Source organism: Meleagris gallopavo, chromosome 16 (assembly GCF_000146605.3).
Source record: "Meleagris gallopavo isolate NT-WF06-2002-E0010 breed Aviagen turkey brand Nicholas breeding stock chromosome 16, Turkey_5.1, whole genome shotgun sequence".
Classification (NCBI taxonomy): domain Eukaryota; kingdom Metazoa; phylum Chordata; class Aves; order Galliformes; family Phasianidae; genus Meleagris; species Meleagris gallopavo.
Window position 1 is genome coordinate 7,197,686 of NC_015026.2, and position 21,384 is coordinate 7,219,069.

The following is a 21,384-nucleotide window of genomic DNA, read 5'->3' on the forward strand; positions in this document are numbered from 1 at the left end:
TAGTATGAACACTCCTGTATTGCTTCTGAGTTTCAGATTCTTAATTTATAGCAACTGACTCTTGCATCAAATACTTCATAAACACTGCTAAACAACGCAAATTAAACTTGAAAGTCTCATCCACAGATATTTCACATATTTTCACTTTGTAAAGATAGAAAACAATAATCTTGTCCAAGGAAAATAATCCTGCATTCAATTAAAATATTCTCCCAACGTGGATCTCCCATGCAAATGTGAAGGGCACAACTCCCCTGCCCCTTATCCACTGTAGCATCACATCATCTCAGTGTGAGGGTGACAGGCACAATGTTTTGGCTTGTGCCTACTCCTCTAAAGCCTAACTGTTGCTATCAGACATCTAACTGTTCACAGAAAAGAGACCAGAGCCCTCCGCCCTTTGGACAGCAGTCAGCAGCTCTGTGATTCCTTCAGGTTATGGAAGATGTTACACTGAACCTGAAGCAGAAGCCAAGAACAAAGGAAGCAGCAAAGTGAATGCCTTTGGCTTCCAGTGCAAATGCTTCTGAAGCACACAGGAAGGGTGTGCAGTGCTGAACTACAGCGGGCTGCATTGCACAGCTCCTCACAAAAACTTCTGTACCACCGCTCTGAGCTGGGAATTGGGTAATATTTGCAACCCTTCTTCCCAAGCAGCTTTGTTAAAGATGCTCACAACAGCCCCCATTGACACTATTTCAACACAGATGCTAACACGTATAGTGAAGCTGACACGCAGCCAGAACTCCCAAATGATCACCTTCTGTGGCTGTGCAAAAATGCTCTTACCTTGGAGGAGAACGTACAAGACCACTGGTAAAACAACGGAGTCTGTTCACCATCATCCAAGTTTGGGTCATAGGATTTCTCCCCATCCAAGATTAAGTCTTGAGTGTTGGACCATACACGGTATGACCCCCCATCAATGATTGGGACCAGCTTACTCGGTATCATGGTCACATTGGCAAAGATGCTTTTGGACAGTGGAGTATCTCCAAAGGAGACAATGAAGACAAAGCAGTAGCTCCCAACTTCCAGGGCAAGCTTTGGTATAACAAGCTGCGGCCTGTTCACATCAACATTTGGCAGATGGATCCTGTTGGAGTCATCCAGGTGCAGACAGCTGAGTGCTCGGTATATCTCCCATAGGTGCTCCGTCTGATACTTGATGCATCCCCGCAGGTCGAGCTGTGCCTCTAGGTAATTCCTCTGGGACCGCTTCATCACCACCTGAGGGGGCAAGGCCAGCTCCACCTCCGGCTCCTCACACTCCAGGACCTTGACGGTGACAGTGAGGTGGGCTATGAAGAAGCTGATGAGGTTGGTGGCATTCACCTCCACCAGGTAATCCCCAGGGCTCAGGTAAGAATAGTTGGCCACTGCAACCTTGGTCATTTGAGTGGAAGAGCCGTCCCCAAAGGTCCACATGAACTCAACACCCCTGCCACTGGGCATCACTGATGCTTCAAACAGTGCTGTCCTATTGACAAAGGCGTTGGAGGCAGTGAGGGAGACTTGGAGTATCGGGTCTTGGACCTGGATGGTTCTGGTGATGTTGATACCTCCCAGGTCGTTGAAGGCCCTGAGGTGAATCTCAAGCAGCCCTGCAGCTTCTGGAGTGTAGGAAACACTCTCTCCTGCTGCAGTGACCACGGAGCGGCCCTGCTCCTTCCACAGGGAGAACTGCCAGGAGAACAACACCCGTGAGCCGCTCCCCACCTGGGCACTGAAGCTCTTCTCCGTACCTGTGGGAATGCCTCGCTCACAGCAGTTTAGGAGCCTGATGCCACGGACGGCCTCCAGAACCGAGATGAGCACCTGGGCATGAGCAATACTGATTTGGTTTTGCACTGTCACTGTCACCAGATAATCGCCACTCTTGGTGAACTCATGCGTGTACTTGGACCCATTGAGCACTACGGAATAGTCCCCACTTATGCTCACCAAGTAACTCACAGAGGTACCCGACGACATCCTGATCACAAAGGTGACCTGCTCACCTGGCTCTACCACCTTCTTGCTGGCAATAACTTCCAGTCCTTGAATCCTGTCAAGCACAGAGATATTCCTGCTGGCTACAGCCCAGCTGATGTCATTTGATGCATTTAGATAGACTGTGTAAAACCCTGCTGTGGGGAACATGACTGCCACGGACTGGCCTGTCAGTGTGCCATTCGGTACCTCCCAAAGCCACGTCACTTCAGTCCCCTTCTGCAGCTCTCCTTCAAAGACCACAGTGGAGCCCGATGAGACATACCTACAGTCCAGTTCTGCAGTCCCTATGCTCAGTTCCTCTATGACCTCCTCTACGTAGACACTAATTGTTGCGTTCGTTGAATCCAGCTTGTTTTCTGCTCCAATTACAACCTCCATAGCTCCAGGGCTTTGGAAGGAATGTATGATAAAGGATTCAGATGTAACAGGAGAGAAGCCATCCTCCAGGTACCAAACATACACAATACCAGTGCCACTGGTTATGGTGGCACTAATGTTAACAGATGTATTAACAGCAACTGGGTTGGGGAAGGCATATGGCTTTAGAAGACCAAGGCTTTCAATGAATTCCAATGTCTTGTTGGCAGTTGCACATCCCAGCATGTTAGTAGCTTTCAGATAGACAGTGTAGTTTCCGGCTTCTAAGACATTCAAGGAGAAGGTTTTCCCAGTGGATGTCTGCACAGCATTGCCATCTTTTTGGGCTATCCAGCTATAAGAGATGTTTGTTCCCTCTCTCACCACCGCATGCAGATGGAGTGTTTTGTTAGTTGGGAAATAGAGATCCTCCACCAGGTCACCACTAGCCACCTGCAGGCCTTCAATCTGTTCCAAGACGTAGACGTAGATACTGTCCTGCAATGAGCTGATCTCATTCTCTGCAGTCACAATGACATTGAACGTGCCCACAGAGCGGAAGGTGTAGGAAATTGTGGAGGATCCTTGGATAGGAGTGCACCGATCACAGAGGATCCAAGAGTAGCGGATGGCACTGCCAGCTGCAAGCGTGGCCACAAAACTCACGGAACCATTTAAAGGCACAATTGTCCTGCTGGCATTGATGGTAATCCCATGTAGCCGACGTTTCACTGTGACGTCCATCCTGGTTTCATTAGTGCTCACATCATTCTGGCCTGTCACACTAATAGTGTAATGGCCAGTATTGTTGTAGGAGTGGGTAGTGATTTGGCCAGGCTGGGTAATGCCATCTCCAAAGTCCCAAAAGTAATTCACTTTGGTTCCATTCATACTGGCAGAGAACAGATAGATCTGGCTCAGCTCTAAAACCTTCGTCCCATTATATTCAATCTTTGCTACCCCAACTGGCTCCTGGACTTCCACAAACGCCGTGTCATTGTTGAAAGAGACGTTGTTGGAGACAGTCACAGTAACCAGGAAGACCCCTGTGCTCTTGTAGTTGTAGCTCACTTCAGTTCCACTCGACCTAGTGGACTCATTGTTACCAAAATCCCAGCGGTATCGGTACTGGTAGAGGGGCATAGCACTGACCTGAAAGCTGCACTCCTCACCAAGCCTCACAAACTGCTTGGAAGGGAGAAGCGTGACATTGACTATCTCTGGCTCCACACATACACTGGTGAAATAATGAGCCTTGTTAAACCTGCTGGAGAGAGTCAGGGACAAGGGGAATGTCCCACTTCGTGTGAAGTTGTGCATCACTACAGGGTCCCCACTGATTGTGACATTGGATGAGCCATCTCCAAAGGTCCAATCAAAGATGTATTCATTGGGATTCCCTGTCACGTAGGCAGTGAGCTGCACATCTGGATGCTCAAGAATGCAAGAAGTAGGGTCTATTTTGAGTACTTCCAGGACAAATATCCAAACAGGAACGATTTGGGAGACGGAGTTCACAGGATTCACAGCTGTCACATTCACAGTGCAGTTGATGTCCTTTGTGTACACATGTTCCACCACTGGCACCTGACTCCTCAGCACCGTCCCATCCCCCATATCAAATATCCAGGTGATACTGTCTCCAGTCTGCACTGAAGCATTAAGGGTTACAGTTGCACCCACCTCTGCCACCTCATCTGCTGAAACATGGAGCCCAGTTATCTCTTCAAACACCTGGTAACACTCAACTGTCTCCACACTGCTTATGGTGTTGTTTGCTGACACAGTGATGTTGTATACCCCCCTGCTGGAGTAGCTGTATGTCACTGTAGACTGGCTCTCTGTCACCAGTGAGGACCCGTCCCCGAAGTCCCAAGTGTACAGGACACCATAGGGAGATGGCAGTGGAATGGCTCTGAAAGTGACCGAACGGTTTACAACTAAAACATCCTTCACTGTTTCTATTTGCACATCAACCAGATAACTGTGGACGCTAACTGGGGTCAAGCAGGTGAGGTTCTCAAACTGGTTTGACACTTGAACCACCAGGATGTAATCACCTGCACGGGAAAAGAACAGAAAAAGAACAGTGGTGAGAGCAGTGCTTGTGCAACAGCGTTTTCAGTGCTGCAGCAGAATGGGAACATGATGGGCAGTTCCAGGGAGATGCTCTGTCCCTGCACTGCACCCTGGAACACCCTCCGCTTCCCTCCTCTGTTCCAGGACAAGCAGGAAATACAACCAGGCCATGCGATGTGGCAGTTTGCTCAGGAACAACGTAATGACTTCAAAGCTACTGTTTTATTTGAAGATGCCTTGTGACATAGTGAAACAAAAACATCTGAGTTCTTTCTTCCCTAAAGAACCAGTCTGAGCATACCTGGGTATTCATAGATGTGTGACACATTGTGCTCAATTATAACCTCGTGGACACTGGGATCAGGAACAAGGAAAGACTTGTTGTAGGGAGGTGTGAACTGGTATGCCTCCTGGATACCGTCTCCAAAATCCCACCTGGAGAAACATACAGACCACGTTGCACTACACCACAAAAGCCCCAGGCCTGAGTCCTTCAGGCATTAGGTGAGGGTTTTCAGAAAAAAACATAGCAAGTGTAACGCTAAATATCAAAGAAGTAGCTATGCCAATACTGCAGAGCCATGGCTGTCAGAGGAGCACAGCACAGCTAAAAAGAAGAGATAGCGAATATTGAAGCAACATAGAAATCCTTCACAAGAAAATTATTTCAGGCTTCAAGTACAGTTCCCAACCAGTGCGACTGAATCAGATTTCCAGGGACTACCTAGACAGCAGATGAAGAAACGGACATTTGAAATCAACTATCCCAGAGAGAAGAAATAACACCGGAAGGCTGGTAAGCCATGCACAGCAAGATCCTACATTCAGGCAACTTGCAAAGGACTCACAGGAACATAGCATCCACAGCTGAATCAACCTGAACTCTTGCTGTAAACTCCACAGTGCTGTTCTGAGGGAGGACCGGCGGGATGCCCAACACAGTCAGGTTCTTCATCTTATTCATCATCTCCACTGTGACATTGTAGTTGACTGTAAAGTTACTGACGTGGTTGGAGGCGGTGAGCTGGGGAGGACAGTGGGACAAAGAACGCACTTGGAATCTCCTTGCCATGATGCCCTCTCCTCAGAGTGGGGCTTCACTGCGTGGAAGAGATCCCCCAAGGCAGGCAGCAGGTTAGGCCAGAGAAGAGTAGCCTGTGGGACAGGGAGGCAGAAGCAATAGCCTGAAAGGCTCTGGAAAGCAGCATAGACTGGAAGGTCATCTATCTGGCAAAGCCACCTCTTGCTAGACCCACATCTTTGATGCTATGCTAGTCCAAGGAAGGACCTGTCAGCACAGTGCAGTACACAGAAAATTAGTGCAAGTGTGCCTTCAGAGGTAGGGCTGGTGTCTCTTCAGCCACCAGTCACAAATGTATTAAGCAGCCTTTAGCCAGACCAAGACTCTGCATGGCAGTACATAGCAAGAACCAGAAAGGTGTTCTGGCCAGAGATAAACTCCTGTTCCATAGGAGACACTGTCCTCTGTCCAGATTGTTTGCTCTATCCTTCTTCTGGTGTTCCTGACTGCACTAGAAGAAAGCGGACAGGACAGAGACCAGAAGAGCTTGTGGCAGAAGCTCTGTCTTGGCTATGAAAATCTTACATTTGAATTCTACCCCTGCATGGTTCTGCATGCACATCTCCTGTGTGCCAAAGCAGTAGCCAGCACCCTGCTGTGGGGCTCACTGCCTCATGCTTACCGGGAAGGAATAAGGACAGATGTCCCATGATCGGAAAGGAGAAGATGGAGAAAAAAAGGAGAAGGCAAAGATAAGAAAGACAGAGAAGTCAGCAGGAAAGGAAGCCACAAGAAGAAACTTAATATGTGCATTTGCAAGGAACAGCAGATGAGCTTGTTAGGAGCATAGCGAAAATCTCCTCAACTCAACTGGAGCACATGGCATGGACCTGCACTACTGACAGCTCCTGAATGGGACAGGCTGTCTGCAGAAAGCTCTGCTGCCTTCTCTCCCTGCTCCTTTTCCTGCTTAGCTCGTCGGATGAAATGGAAACCCAGGATTCAAATGGTATTATGGTATTTCGGCTTACCGAAAGCTTGTACACAGCTGGGCTTTGGTAGATAACGTTGAAGACAACATTGTAAAAAGTGAAAGATGGTTTATCATCTACCGTCCATCGGAAAGTCACATCTGACCCGGCTTCCATCACAGGGACATAGCTCTGAAAGGCATGAGGACATTTTACACTAGTGCAAGGGAAAAGCATGCACACTGCTTCCCAGATCTCCAGATGGACTGGAGAAGGAGCAGAGCCAGACTGGGAGGCACCACACACCCATCAGACAGTGCTCTCAGAGCATGACACAGGTGCAGTGGCTTTACCACTGACAGAGCAATGCAGATCCCGACTCCATAAACCAACAGCAAAGCTGGGAGCAAAAGCTGTATTTCCTGCTTCCACATCCTAGTGCTCTGCTCTTGGGATCAGGTCTCTTTCTTGCTGGCTAAAAAACTTTCTGAAATCTTTGCAGAAATAACTCAGCTTTACCTACACCTGCAAACTCAATCTTTGCCCCTAGTCCATGGATGCTGCCTGTCCCAAAGGCAAAAATGGGTTGCCTTGCACCAAACAGTGCCTTATTCCTACAGTGCCTCCTGAGCAGGGAGTGTGAGACTTAACAGGAATTGCAGGCACAGAGTTCTGCCATAAGCAGCCAGAAACTGAACACAGTGCTTCGCAGATAATGACGGGCAGTTTTTAAACAGGTTCTGAGGACTTGGCTGTAGTTCTGGGGATGAGGGATTTGAGGGGAAAAAAAGACTGAAGACATCAGAGCAAGTCCAAGCCCCTGATGGATGGATGAAACATGTCTCTAGCTTCCGTCAGCTGGTGTAAAGATTTAGTAGAGCAAATCAAAATGCCTAAAGGAATAAACTACCTTGACAAATCAAAACAAGGTAAGCACTGGCCTCTGATAAATGCATCAGTTTTCCAATCAAATCCCTGGGAAAATGAAAAGCCAGTATTGCCTTTGCTGGAAGCGCTGCCTTACCTCTGAGGGAATTAAAGTGAGCATACAGCTGAGCTGCTTCCCTGCCAGAGAGCATGAGTGGTTTCTGCCACATGCATGTACCAGAGCAGTGCTGACTGCATGGCTCACGAGCCAGCACTTAGCAGCAAGCAGTGCTACGCCCTGACCCCGTGTGGAACAGAGCCTTTGTCCTCCTCTTGAGTCAAACTCACACCATGAGCAGTAAAGCCTAAAAATGATTAAGTAGAAGCACCAGTAACTACTCACCACTCGTGTATTTAGCAGCACTCTGCTCTCAGGGTCTGGGGTGGCCCTCAGCCCACGGATAGGCTGTTCCACTTTTATTGTGATGGTGATGTTCTGGGAGCTGATGGCATTGTCTGCAACAAGTATATGGGTACTTGCCCCCTCCTTGAGGCCGCTCAAGCTGAGCACAGCAAACCAGGTGTCATTGTTCTCTCTGGCACAGTCCGATGTCAGCGGTGCAATAGCCGCTGGGCAGGCCCCTTCAAAGGGGAAGGTGTGGTTGTCTCCTAGCCAGCGTGCCGTTGCATTCATTCCTGAGGAGATTTTGACCACCAGGGTGATGTGGTCGGATGGTACGTACACCTTGCCACCTTGAGGAGCTGGGTGAACAACACGCAGGCCTGAAACCCGGGAAGTAACCCAGAAATTGCACGACAGATTGGCACTGAAGATCCCATTGTCCACGCTGGCACTGACTGTGTAAAGTCCTGGATGCACCAGCCCTGCGTTCTGGGGGCTGATTATTGGGACCAGCTGCTCCTTGGCATAGAGAACTCGGAGAGAGCAAACAGTGTTACGGATCCAGGTGGCACCGATGGAGCTGGCAGGGAGGCCAAGTGCCCAATCTGAAGAGTTTGTACTGAAAAAATTGGTTCTGAAAGGGGACGTGGTACTTGGTTGGCACTGGAGGAATGAGCCCACGTCTGCATTGTGCTGGATACTCAAGACATCCTTGGCCCTCACAAAAACATCATCTTTGCTGAATGTGACCTGCAGGGAGAGGAGACATTTTTGGTTTGCTGCATGAACTTCAGAGCACTCAGCACCCAACTCTTGTCTGGGCAAAGCTGGATCTACTGCCAAGAGGAAACTCACAGAAAAGCCACATATCCAAACACTGCATACAGAAACAATTCACCATTCTGTTCTCCTTGGCCATTTTGAACCAAGTGTTCTAACATGGAAGACAGCTTTATGCTCTATCTCCACTTCCCAAGTGCAATGGGAACAGCCCAGAGCCTCCGCACAGTCTTTTGCCTAACTGTACTGTTGTTGTTACCACAGGGAGTTTGAAGCTTACAGAGAAGACAGAAAGTGGTGGCATGAGCTCTGTGCCAGGCCTGCCAAGTATTCCCTGGGTAAGCCATTTCATTTGAATGGACTTCAGCTTCTCCATCTGCAGACTGGGATAAATTCTTAATTTGCCCAAAGCATTCAGAGAAAACTGCCCCACCTACTCACTAGTTAAAGCAGCTAATAAAGACTGACCAGATAAGGGGTAGAAGGGCCAGCTGGTACTGTAAAGAGAAATTCCTTGACGAGTTCATAGCTGAGCTGGCTGCCATTGTGCTGAGGGGATGTAGGGATAGGGCTGCTGGCAAAAGAACTGTTGATACACTCCGTCGCATTGCAGCAGTTGTTTACTGATGAGCACAAATTAGTCAAATGACACCACTGGAAGCCAGAAGGACATTCAACTATAGTATAGTTCCCATCGTCCTGTGAAGTAGGAAATGGTTCTGTTGCATTTTGTCCTTCCTGGTACTCTGGAAGAGGTGAAGAGAAAGCAAAGATTACCATTTTAACAGGCAATACTTATAGTGCAATTCTACTCAGCTTCAAATTCACCATATTCTTTTCCCTGTGACTGATGATGACTTCATCGTCAATGCTGCAACTGCAATGCATCCCGGTGCTATGCAAGTCAGAAGAGTCCTGTTTTACTGGAAAATTTCACAAAGGCACAAAGTTTGTTAAAAACAAAGTTAGTCTCTTTTCCAGGGAGAATGCGCCAATCTGCAATCTAAAAGAGATCTGTGTTCAAGTGAAAACTAGTCCAAGCAAAAGCAGAGCTGGCTTTGACACCAAAAACACATTAAGTAACTTTTCTAAAATTACTGTTTCCATGTTCAAGTATCAATGTCAAAAAATACCCTTTTGTAACCAGCCAACTATAAGGCTGTAGCAAAAAATCTGCAGCAAAATTAGTTGTTGCCAAAATTGTGAGTATTGAGCTGTTGTATGAGGAATACAAGGCTTATTAGATCATCTCATCCATCAGGAACAAATGGACTCAAGAAAATATTCTTCCTCATTAACCTGTGGGGCCAGATGGACCAGAACACATTCCCTTTAGACGTATCATGTCTTCCCAAAGCATAGAAGTATAGCTCAGAAGGTTAATTTCCTTCTACACACATTTCAAACAATCTCATTATTCTTGATGCGTGGAGACAGGTAACAATACCATAAGAAACTACTTGGAATGTTTGTGTATCATTCCTAAGTTTCAGCTGCTGGTCAGCTTAAATTAAATAGAGAAACACAAGGTCCTGTATTTCTATAACTATCACCTCTGCATTTGATGTCTGATTCAAACATTCTGCTTTAAGTCAGAGCTGGTGGACAAACGTGCCTGAAACTGTTGTCACACAAAGGTCCAGGAGAGCAGGAGAGGCTAATTAGTGATAGCCACGAGGAAAACTGGATATAACCCAGGGCTTCTGAAGAAGAAAAGTGTTCCTCTGTTTTAAGATTTTGGCCACAGAAGCAATGGGAGAGGAGACACTTCCCAGCAATGCACTCAGCTAGCAGCCAAGGGGAATTTGTCCCTCTGTACCAACACTGTCACAGATGCAGGTCACAAATCTGCAATCCCCACTGTTAACTCACCACTAACCAGACTACCATAACTGATGAAGTCATTACTTAGTTGCTCATTGGTCATGAACCATCAGTCATTCACAGGTCATTACTTCTCCAGGACCACCTTTCCATCCAGAAATCTCTTCTTCAGCTGTACTGGTTGGCTGCAACAGAACAGCTTTGATCTCTGGCTTTGATCCACACAATTGTGGCTCTGTCCCTTTCTAAACTGCCAGGTTGATGTAAAGTTCATCCACTCAGTTTCTCCCCCTGTTCAGTTCTCCAGGACACCTACTTCTAAAAAGCAACCTCAGGCTGTCCAAGTACACCCACAGATTTTGCACTTGAGACTCTTCAAAACACAGAACCAAATCTCTAATCCTTTAAGGCTTCAAAGCTTCTGCTTAAAGACAGAGCCACACACATTCAGACTGACATGGCCCTCGGGGCACCTGCTCTAACAGTACCAAAAGCATTAAGAAGAGATGTCTCACCTTTTCCATCTACTGGTCTATGCACCTGAAACCTCATTTGAATGGGCTGATGCAGCTCTTGTGTCACAAACTCCAGGGCAGACAAATATCCCTCGTGCCTGAACGCCAGCTCAGGGAACACCATCACCTGCAAAGTAAAACAAAGCTCTCACCTATCTGCATCTTCCTGGACTCTCTCTGCAGCAGTAGGATGAGCAAATCCTGCTTACCTCCACAGCTTGCAGTGGAGATGACAGCATATCTTCCATCACGTTTTTTGCAGCTACATGTGTGTCAAACACAGGGTCTCCCACAAAGAAGTTTTCAGCATTTAAGAGAACTCCTGTTTGCAAAGGAAGTATTTGAAGAAAGCCCATGAGACTCACTAGGGCCTGAAGCTATCCTCCCCATGATGCTCATGTTTGTTCATTCCACACAACGGAGCTATAGCAGGGCTTGGTCCACTCAAAAACCTGTAACTAGAACTTTAATGGAGAAGCAATTGCTGTAATGCTGCAAATACCATCTTTTTACAGGTATAAGCAGCAACTTTAATTACTAGGAGCTCTGCCAACACCCCACAATTTACTTTCAATGCACTCCCCATATCCCTTGTCCCCCTGGACCTCGTGGAAAATGTGGCCAGGGCCAGCTGGTTTCCATCACTGGCAAAGAGCTCTGGTTCCATCACAGCCAGATCAGGTTCTGGGGACTGAGCACAACCAGCTGATGCTGTTCCTCACAACAGGACCAGTGAGCTCTCTTCCCAGATCTGACTTTTCCTTCTTACCTAAATCACACCCTGTATTCACTGTTCTTCCCGCTTCTTATTCACGACATCCACCTGCTGCATTAGAGTTTTCAGGAAGGTGGGAATGTATTTTCCATACACCTTGCTGTATTGGGGAAGTGGCTGCCCAAGATGCAAGAACTGACTTTTCTCCTAACAGCCTCCTTGAAACAGGGTCCTTCTCAAAGCAATAGACCACCACCTGCACCATCTATCTCTGGAAACAGCTCTTATACCAAATTGACAGAGCCAAATGAGGAAAGTAGGTTGATGTTGACCAAGAGGTTAACAGATGCTGATATATCTCTTTCAGCCTTAATTTAGAGGACCAAAACTGACCCTTTGTTTTAAACCCAACTTAACTTCTATTCTTAACTTCTAATTCTTCCAATTCTATTGTTAGCTTCTAATTTTCTATTATTCTGTATCTCCCAAACCAGATTTGGGATGCTGCATACACCTGCACACCGTATTATACACCATTTAAAAGCTCACGTAATAATCTTTGAGGCCCTACAGTTTCTTAAATCACAATACCCCAACAACCCACAGATTGCAAGATACCACAGAAAGACAGCAGAAGACATCATGGCAGTACAGCAGCTCTGACCTACGCAGCAGCATAGACTCCTCAAATAACAGAGATACGCTCTTTCCAAAGCTCTGCGTCAAAGCTTCACTCCTTTCTCCATTTACATTGATAGCAAAGATTGGGATGGGCCAAATTCTTCACAATAGGAATACTGTGGTTGCTGCTGGTCCCACGTGACTGGGGCAATGATTTGGACAAGCATCTCCACACAGCCCTATTTTTCCTTGGCACATGTCAACAGACCTGCCTGCCCACGATGCCAGCTGAGAGCAGGAGAGAAGCAGAGCCCACCTTTTGGCTTGTACTCGCACACATAGCTGTGCTTGGCCATGCACAGGTCTGTGTTACACTGGCCTGTTGGGCCCATCCGGACACAGTGATCAGCATTTGATGGATGGGGTTCTCCTGGAAGCCAGTTCTGACAGCTCTCTATATTAAATCCTTCGTCGCTTTGCTGTGCTTCAGTGCTTGCAAAATCATTGAATCCAATCCAGACATCAAGGCTCCTTAAAAAAAAAAGAAGAAGGAAAAGAAATAAAAAAGGGGGTGGATTTCAGGAAATCACGAGTATTAGAAAGATCTGGGACAGATGCCATCTATGGTTCTCTACGAAAATAATAATCTTAACAACAGCTCCATCCGGGCGTCACAGGCTGCATTTAAAGGAGCCTTTTAATTACTAAAAGATTTCAGAATACATTTTGCCACCAGATGGTACACCGTCCTCCTTTCTACAAATCCTCAGATCTACAGGTACAGAAAGCCAACTGCCCTCTGATGTACTGAGGGGAGAGCTGCAGCAAAAGGATCTGGATAGAGCAGTCAATGCCAACACTACAGTATGCTGCAGTGAAACAGAACTGGGAGGGAGAAAGAGCTCGTGGGGATCACTGTGCAGCTGATTCAGACCTTTGGAAATCTCTGGTCTTGGTCTTCAGGTTGAGTCACTCCATTCCCAAAGTGCAGGTTGCTCACTCAGGTTACAAGATGACCCAAGGCTCCATCAGCACCACAGAACTCATGACAAACTTGTAAGCACTGATTCATCTCAGCCACAACTGGGACAGCACAAAGTATCAGAGAGGCTACTGGAACATGAGAACTGGATGTAAGAGTCATGAGGTTTTGTCTGAGAACTTCCCAGGACTCCTTCCAGTAGCAGACATCTGCTTCCTCAGGCTGGAGTCGCTTCTCTCAAGCAAGATGATGTTTGCCCGTATCACCACAGAGCCTGGTTTCCCCACTCATAAGGATGGGGACTGGAAGGACTGACAGCAGCTTTCCATAGCTGAGCAAACACAGTACAACACAGAGGAGTGGAATTATCTGCAAATTAAGAAGTATCAGCAGGTTGACTTGAACCTCAGGCCCTCTGTTAGAAGAGTAGTTTGTTAAAATAGCGTGCCTGCATTGGAGTTTAAATTACCTTCACAGACAGTTTTAAGCCCGTATTGTTGTGACTTAAGAGGAACACTACGATTCTAATCAACCGTCTGAAGAAACCTGCATCTTTCAGAAAGCTTTGTTTCATTTCTGGAGACCTGTGGAATTTGCCATTGCCGATTCTCCACTGCAAGTGGAACTAATACCTGGGCAGGACTAAACCTCAGACAGTGCCAGTTACAGGAGCTCCTGCTCAACTTGAGGGACCTTTGATGCAGACATCGGGAGATAATAAACTGCTCAATCACTTCTGAAAGCAGAAATGCAGCAGGGGGCAAGCAGCAGCGGCCAAAACTCTGCGGGGAAAAGAACCCCATATACAAGAGAAACTGCCAGGACCATTTTAGGAAAATGACATGTCCCTTCCACAGTTGGAAACTGGCTGAAACCCAATAGAGATTCTGGTGGAAAGTGCTGAGTGGTCTTTCATAGCCACAAACAGCCTGGACAACTGTTTCTAATCGCACCCAGCAGAAAGTGAGGCATTTGTTCCACATTAACTTCTGGGGGGAACAGCCTCAGAACCCCCTGCTTCTTCCCCACAGTCCCTCCCGCACGCTTCAGCCCATCCCTCATTGCTGTGCCCCTCTGCTCCGATGCACGCATAGCCTGGTACAGCTGCTCTGGAAGGAACACACAAAGGAGACAACTCTCTACCACTAGGCTCATGCCAGATGAAATGATTAATGAGGTCATGCTGAAAAATGACAACAAAAATAGCTGTTCTGTGAATCAGTAGTTTTCATTGCAAATAAGATTAAAAAATAAATAACTGCTGTGCTCTGCTCCCAAACCACTGGCAGAGGATTAGGAAGAATGGCCTAGGAAACCGCCTGCTTGCTGCCATCAGTAAAACCCAATAGAGTTTTTCCTCTTCTAATTCCAGCTATGATCTAAGTGCAAATAAACAAAACAAAACAAAAAAAAAAAAAAAGGAAGAAGGCTGTCTGGATTGCTTCCCATCCTTGCCCCATGGGCTGGCACATTACTTTGCAGAGAGGAACAAGAGGGCTCAATGGAGAGGGCAACACCCTTCTTTGAAGGAAGGTGTGGGTGTTCCTCTAAGGGAGGAACAAGCTTCCTTGGGGCAGCAGGATGAGAACAAAGTCTGAGGAGGCCTGAAAGGGGAGAGGGGCTCTCTGCACTGCCTCTGAGGGGAAAATGGGGTCCCCTAGGAGGGCTGTGGACTGGAGCATTCTGCTCCTGGAGGAGGAGAGGGGATCAGTTCAGCACGTACTGCTCCTGGGGAAGTCACCAAGCAATAGGAGCAAAGGAGAAAAGAGAGCAGTCCTTGTGGTGCGTGCTCTAATGGGAAACAGCCTTCTGCTTCTGTCATTTTCCCACAAGAAACTATGGATGCTTCGTGTTCCAAAAACCCGCGGCTTGCTTGATTTGTCTTTTATCACCAGGGAAATCGCATCCTGGAACTGTCTCATTCATGTTTATCTGAATGGATTAATAAAATAAATAGATGAAATAAAGGGGACTGAGGAAGAGAACAACGTGGGGCAGCAGCTGGGAAACAGCTTGGGCGGCTCGTTCTCTTCTGAGGTCTCATGATTTCCTTGCGCTGCAGTCCATCAAAAACCTTGCACGCAACGCCTGATAAATCAGTGCACTGAGTGTCCAGGACAGACTTCTCTTCCCCAGAGCAGGGATCACATTTGTGATCTCAGCACAGAGCTCAGTGCAAAGGGAACAAGGCAAGGACGCACTCTTGGCGAGAAGGGCTGTCAGTTCTCAAGCAGGCCCATTCAAAGACAATATCACACGCAGCTACTCCTTTCACGAGTGCTTTCTGGGTTACACTCATTATGTGGCCATCTCCAACTTCTGCACCTGAGAGCACTGACAAAAGCTTGCCAGGCTCTACTAGCTTTCCTGTTCATTTCCTCCACATGCTGGTTGGTTGCATAAGGGCACTTGGAGAGGCCCATATAACCAAAGGCTGACACTTCTGTGCTGTCTGTTTATTAGAGTCCGAGTCCTGATGTGTAACAGATGTTTCTGGGGCCAGAGAGGAGCACTGCTCCTTCTCAGGATGCGAAGGGAGAGGGGAAGTGGTCTGGGCTTCAGGCTGCAGTCGTGTGTCCAGGAGGATGTGAGATTCCCAGGCAGGATTACAGTACTGGCTTGTGCTTGGCGAGAGCAGCTGCTAGTCCCACACCATGTCACAGTGTCCCACACCAGATGATCCAGCTGTGACTCTGCTGACCAAGAGAGCTGGTTGTAAGGTCACTTTCCAGCCCTGCCAGGCAGCCAAGCACCCTGAGGACACCAGCACCTGTCTCTCCACTGTTCAGGCTAAGTCTGCAGATTGTGCTGGACCCTGGGTGGAATGTCTGCTCAGTCCAGCCCTGCCTGCTCCTGACCCTGCACTCAGCCTCAGATCAGAGGCACCCACAGGTACTAACACAGGCTGCCAGGTGCCACCAGCAGCAATCCCACAGACACCGGTTGTGACTTCCTGTCTTTCTGCCCCTTTCCTCTTCTTTCCTCCACAGCCTCTAAGCAAAGGAGTTAAGTACAGGAAGGGCTCTAGTCTGCCTATTCCTCCTCTTTGCTTACTGCCTTGCCCTGTGCTGTATCACACTCAGCTTGGACCCACGTCTCCTTCCAGCCTGACTGACTGCAGAGGGCTGCCTGCTGCTGGGCTCTTCCTTCTCTAGGTTCAAATCCAGGAGCAGGTAAATCTTAACTCTCACTCAAATCTTAACCCTCACTCTCCTCTCTTACCTGATGACATGAGTGACCAGGAAGCTCTGGATCTCGGGACTGCTCACAAAAGCCAGCTCTCCATTGCCATGCTCCTGGCAGTGCTGCTGGGCCTCCAGCCATTCAGCCTTCTCCACCACCAGCTGGTAACAGTGATTGTTGCCCGGGAAGACCAAGCCATCGTGGGGACACATAGGGTGAACTGCTGCATGAGGTAGAAGAACAAAGGCATGATGCTCTTCCTATGGGCCCACACATTTCAGTCTGGAAAGCAAGACACCTGTCCTGTCCTTGATGCCACTAAATCCCATTCACTGCTGCACTGCACTACTGGCGCAGCAAAGTACTGCTGCGTCAGCACAGGCAAAGCGCAGGGGTGAAAGGAATGGCCAAAGGAGTCATCCCTTCCTTCTCACCAGGAAGGAACAGAGAGGGTAGCCCCAGGACCCAGTGCCATCCCTTCCTTTGCCCAGCACCCACTGGCCTCCTAGACAACCGTGCTTACCTCTACCAGGCTCTCCAGACTCTGCTGTGATTCCATATAGCACTGTGAGGCCAGTGCCACCTCTGTTGCGGATCCTTATGTCCAGACTCTCGTTTGTCTTGATCAAGGAAGGGCACTGCAGTTCTAGCTGTTGGGGTGCAGCCACCACCTCAATTTCTGCCTGCACATACGAGACTTTGGTGCCCACAAAGAGGGTGGCAGTGACATTGTACTGCCCAGGTAAGGTATACGTGTGGACAGCTACATTTCCAGTGGTGTTGAGAACCTCTGTTTGGTCCCCAAATTCCCACATTAAAGTGCTGACAGCAATTGGAATACTGATATTGAAAAGCACAGCCTGGTGTAGGCTATACCGGGGCTTGAGTCCTATGAAAGACACAGACAGCTGTGCCTGGAAGGGAAAGTGGATGAGGGATGGGTCACCGCAGGCCTGCCCAGATGAATGCTCAGTGCAAAACAGCAAACAACTGGAAGAAGAGTTTGGTTCGTGGGCAGTACCACACAGACACTGCCCATGGGGGCTGAAACCTCCATACTCCTGGTCTTCAGCATAACAGAGGGCACTGCAGGTCTCCTCAGTGAGGTTCCCAGGGTGAGAAGATGTGAAGAGGATGACAAGTTCAGCCTCACCCGTGTGGTTGCTTGTCAGACATGTAACATATTGAGCTCCTGGAGGAGAGAACAGAAAATTCTCTTGCAAACCGACACTGAAACCATGGCTTTGATGAAACCCTGCAAAGAGACTCCACCTAGGACTCACCACAGGACATGGAGCTGCTTTGAGCTACCCTAAAAGGAGCCCAAAGGGGTACACACCAAGCAAGACTAGGGAAAAATGCTGGCCCTTGGTTGTACCAAGGCTTGGGCTGGTGCAGCATATTTCACTTTCACTAACAAACTGAAAGGCAATGCTGCACAGTCTGCAACTGAGTGGTGCAGAAGGACGCATGTATATAATGTGTACAGATGTACAGAAACGTGTGCCTGGCTGCAGGGAGCACAAAGTGCACGCATGCATGGACACACAGGCATGCACAATGATGACAATCACAACAACACCCTTCTCAGAGCAACAGCTTGTCCCTGCAGTTTGTTTTTCCCCCACCAGCTCGTGAGGGGTGGGACACTGCCCTGCCCCAAGCACATATGCATGGCCCCTGCAGCACGCACAGCCGCAGCCCAGCTGGGACAGCCTTGCCTCCTGTCCAGCTCTGCCCACGCAGACCAGTCACAGTTGCTTGTGTATTTCTGCTTGTTGCTACAACATTTCCCCCCAAACATCTCAACAGCCCTGGCCTTGTGTGATCTTCCCATATCGAATCCATCCAACTGTCCGGCCTTGCTCCACGGCCTTCCCGCAAATGCTAAGCCACTTTTCTTAACAAAAGTCCCTTGTGAGGAGAGCCATGACTTGAGAACTGCCTTGTTTTTAACACCAGTCTGGCCATATTCCTTAGCCTGTTAGGAAGAACTGTAGCTGGTGGGCTCTTCCCAACCTATCCTCATTACACTGAACTAGCCCAGAAGACAGCCTGACGTTATTGTTTCCACACTAACCTGAGGTACATGAAGAGGGGAACACCTCACAGTCAAGGAGAATAACAGCAGCAGTGAGTCCAGCAGCAGGTAAGCAGTGTACTGCTGGGGTGCTGAGTAATTTGTGGGGAAAGCAGAACAGCCACCTGCTAGGTTTGAGCTCCTGAGGAATGCTGCCCTTTACTGGGCAGTTCAGTTAGCTCCCACCAGCTCCCATTCCCTGCATCAAAGGAGATGACTGATGCTGACTGAGGAGCACTCTTTCTACCTTTTACTCAGAGAGATAGCTGAGCACTTGGTGAGGATTGAGTTTTTTAGGCTGCTCCACCCCACCTGCCAAGCAACCAGTGCCCCATGTTCATGCTGATCAAGGCAGGCAGAAACCAGAAACATGCACCAGGAGACACTGACAGCCTGCACATCAGTGCAGAGTTTATACAACAGTCCTGACATGGAGCCCTGTCATCTGCAGAGATCCAACTTATCATGTCCTCAGGTCCCACCAATTATAATGATATTCCACTGCTTAAAGTCAGATTGCTAACTGCTTGAGAGAATGACAGCCTAAAGCTAGAACCATCTGAGGGCTGCTTGGAGCTTTCCACCCTTTCAGTCGTCTTCCCCACCAACAACCCATCGTGCCTCCTTACCACAGGAAGCATTGATGAACGAAACACTGAAGAGAGAAAGGTTTGCCACCCCAGGAGGGTGTGCACATCGTGTATCTGATGCCTGGATAACGGTCACTTTTCTGTCTTCCACCCAGCGGGGCAACCAGGAAAGTTTGCAGTCACAAAAAAATGGATTCCAACTTAAGTTTCTGTAATAGGGAGATCAGAGAAAAGTTACACCTTCACTTGACAACGGGAAGCATGTGCTAAGTGTTAATTACAGCAATGTGCAGATCCCTCACTGTTCCCATCTGCGCAACTCCAGTGAAATGCTTCAGAGAGAACTGCTAGGGGAGCTAATGAATAGGGAATCAAGCAATAATTAACATGATTTTTCTAGAGGCTAGAATTAGGCAAGTACTCCAAGTACTTTTTTCACTCCACAAATAATTGTTGCAATTAGAAGCAAATTACAGACACAATCTTATATTTAAAATAGCCTGCCATCTAACAGCCACTGGATGTAATGGCAGCCTCTGCAGCTAAGGGAGACTATTTACAGCTCCATTAAAAAATAGCTAAGAGAATAAAACTGATCTGTCAAAAAAGAAATGCAAAGTCAATGATAATCTTTCCATGTGGCAGTTTAATGAAAAGATGGAAACTTTAATTGCAGCTAAGCTTGATCCAAATTACAGCCTTTGGCACTCAGCTGCGAACAGGACAGAGATGGAAAGATGTCTGTTTAGCTGACGCCAGCTGGGCTGGGCTGCTGCAGGGGCTGAACCTAGGATTTTTATACTGAAAGCACCACTTTGCAGGCCAGCCTCAGCAGGGACAGGCTTGCTTGGACACAGCAGGGATCCCTTCTGTCTCTCCACTGCAATTTTCAAGCAAAAATGCAAAGCTGAAAATGCCCTTTGTGCCTTGTCTTCATGGAGAACGTGTAGCTGAGCTTTTTTCTTGCTTGCTAAGAAACAGCACAGGGTTGATTCTTTGGCTCCACACACAGAAATGTCATTCTGTGCTGTGATTTTATATACCTCTCCTGGAAATATCAAAGGCATCCCTTTGAAACATATCTTTCACATATCAATACAGATTTTAATTACTTCAGTTAAAAGTCATTATAAGCATAAGAACCTGAATTACTCAGGGAGAAGATCTTCAAGGGCCTTCTCATGACTTTGACACACGTGTGGCAGGTCACTGTCCTTTCATTAGGTCCCCTGGTCCCAAGGTGTGACCATACAACAGGAACAGGGGGTGTGACTGGAGATAATCTCAGGAGAGGTGGTGTGGAAGAGAAGTAGAGGAACCAAGAGGATGGCAGCAGAGGTTTGAGGTATCCAGGAGACAGAAGCAAAGTCTGAAAGGAGGCACAAGTGGCACCAACAGGATACAAGAGCAGGACATAGCCTAAGGAAGAAACAGGAGAGAGTCTAGAAAGCAACTGCACAGGGTGCAGGAGGATGAGGAAGCAGCAGCTGGAGAGAGGATAGGTAACACCTGGGAGGCCTGGTAATGAGAAGGTGGGAGTCAGTGTATCCACTCATCCCTCCAGCAGCCAAGCAGATTTAGGCTTCCTGTACCAGCTCTGTGTTTCCTAATGCTCAAAAGTTTTCAGAAATGCCACAGAGAAAGATGAGGTTTACTGCCAAAAACTCACCAAGGGAGCAGCTGGCAAGCAGGCAGGGCTGGAGGGGTGAATGGGCACTAAGGGCTTTAGTTCCCTCATTAACACAAACGGGAAAGTGTGAGCCATTACACGCGGTGGGGATGAGGTGGGATATATGGCCCAGATCTCCCTAAGGCATCACTTAATTCCCAGGGAAGGTCTCAACGGGGAACTAGGAAACAAAGAGGAGGAACTTACATTTCACTTAAATTAAATAAATTATCAAATATTCCTTCTTCTAATGTAGAAATCTTGTTGTGGCTTATATCTCTGTAAAAATAAAAAGGAAAAAATAAGTTTAAAAATCGTTCATTGTACTGGTAAAAACTTCCCAGCCAACAAAACATGACCAACTTCACTCCCAAGCTCTGCTTGGCGGCCACCTACCCTCTGATCATTCCCAGACTCAGAAGCCATACACATACACTGGCAAAATCTTTTGTGAGGCATTAAGTCACAGAATCACAGTGTGTATGAGGTTGGAAGCACCTTCTGGGGGTCATCTGTTCAAACCCCTCCTCAACCCAGGCCAGCTGGAGTGGACTGTACACAGCTTGTGAGTGTCCCCAAGGGAGAAGATTCCAAACCTCCCCGGGCAGCCTGGTCCTATACTTAAGTCCAGCTCTAGCACTTCAAGTCCTCCAAAGAGTTGTTCTCCTTCTAGGAGATTTTGAAGTGTAATGATGGTAGGCTGTCCTGGCTATCAGCTACAAAAGTTGAACC

General features: G+C 47.9%; 1 protein-coding gene across 1 annotated transcript in view; it reads right to left on the reverse strand.

Annotated features, from left to right (window-relative positions):
* PKD1 (polycystin 1, transient receptor potential channel interacting) overlaps positions 1-21,384 on the reverse strand; it is a 50,038-nt gene that overhangs the window by 27,772 nt on the left and 882 nt on the right. Inside the window, exons 2-14 of the mRNA XM_031555853.1 lie at positions 20,860-20,931; positions 19,023-19,192; positions 16,837-17,505; positions 16,353-16,536; positions 12,465-12,679; positions 11,022-11,134; positions 10,813-10,939; positions 8,942-9,219; positions 7,694-8,443; positions 6,484-6,615; positions 5,280-5,455; positions 4,733-4,866; positions 790-4,412 (exon numbers count right to left, since the gene is read on the reverse strand). Coding sequence (XP_031411713.1) covers positions 790-4,412; positions 4,733-4,866; positions 5,280-5,455; positions 6,484-6,615; positions 7,694-8,443; positions 8,942-9,219; positions 10,813-10,939; positions 11,022-11,134; positions 12,465-12,679; positions 16,353-16,536; positions 16,837-17,505; positions 19,023-19,192; positions 20,860-20,931 — 6,643 coding nt within the window. The remainder of the gene's footprint in view (positions 1-789; positions 4,413-4,732; positions 4,867-5,279; positions 5,456-6,483; positions 6,616-7,693; positions 8,444-8,941; positions 9,220-10,812; positions 10,940-11,021; positions 11,135-12,464; positions 12,680-16,352; positions 16,537-16,836; positions 17,506-19,022; positions 19,193-20,859; positions 20,932-21,384) is intronic.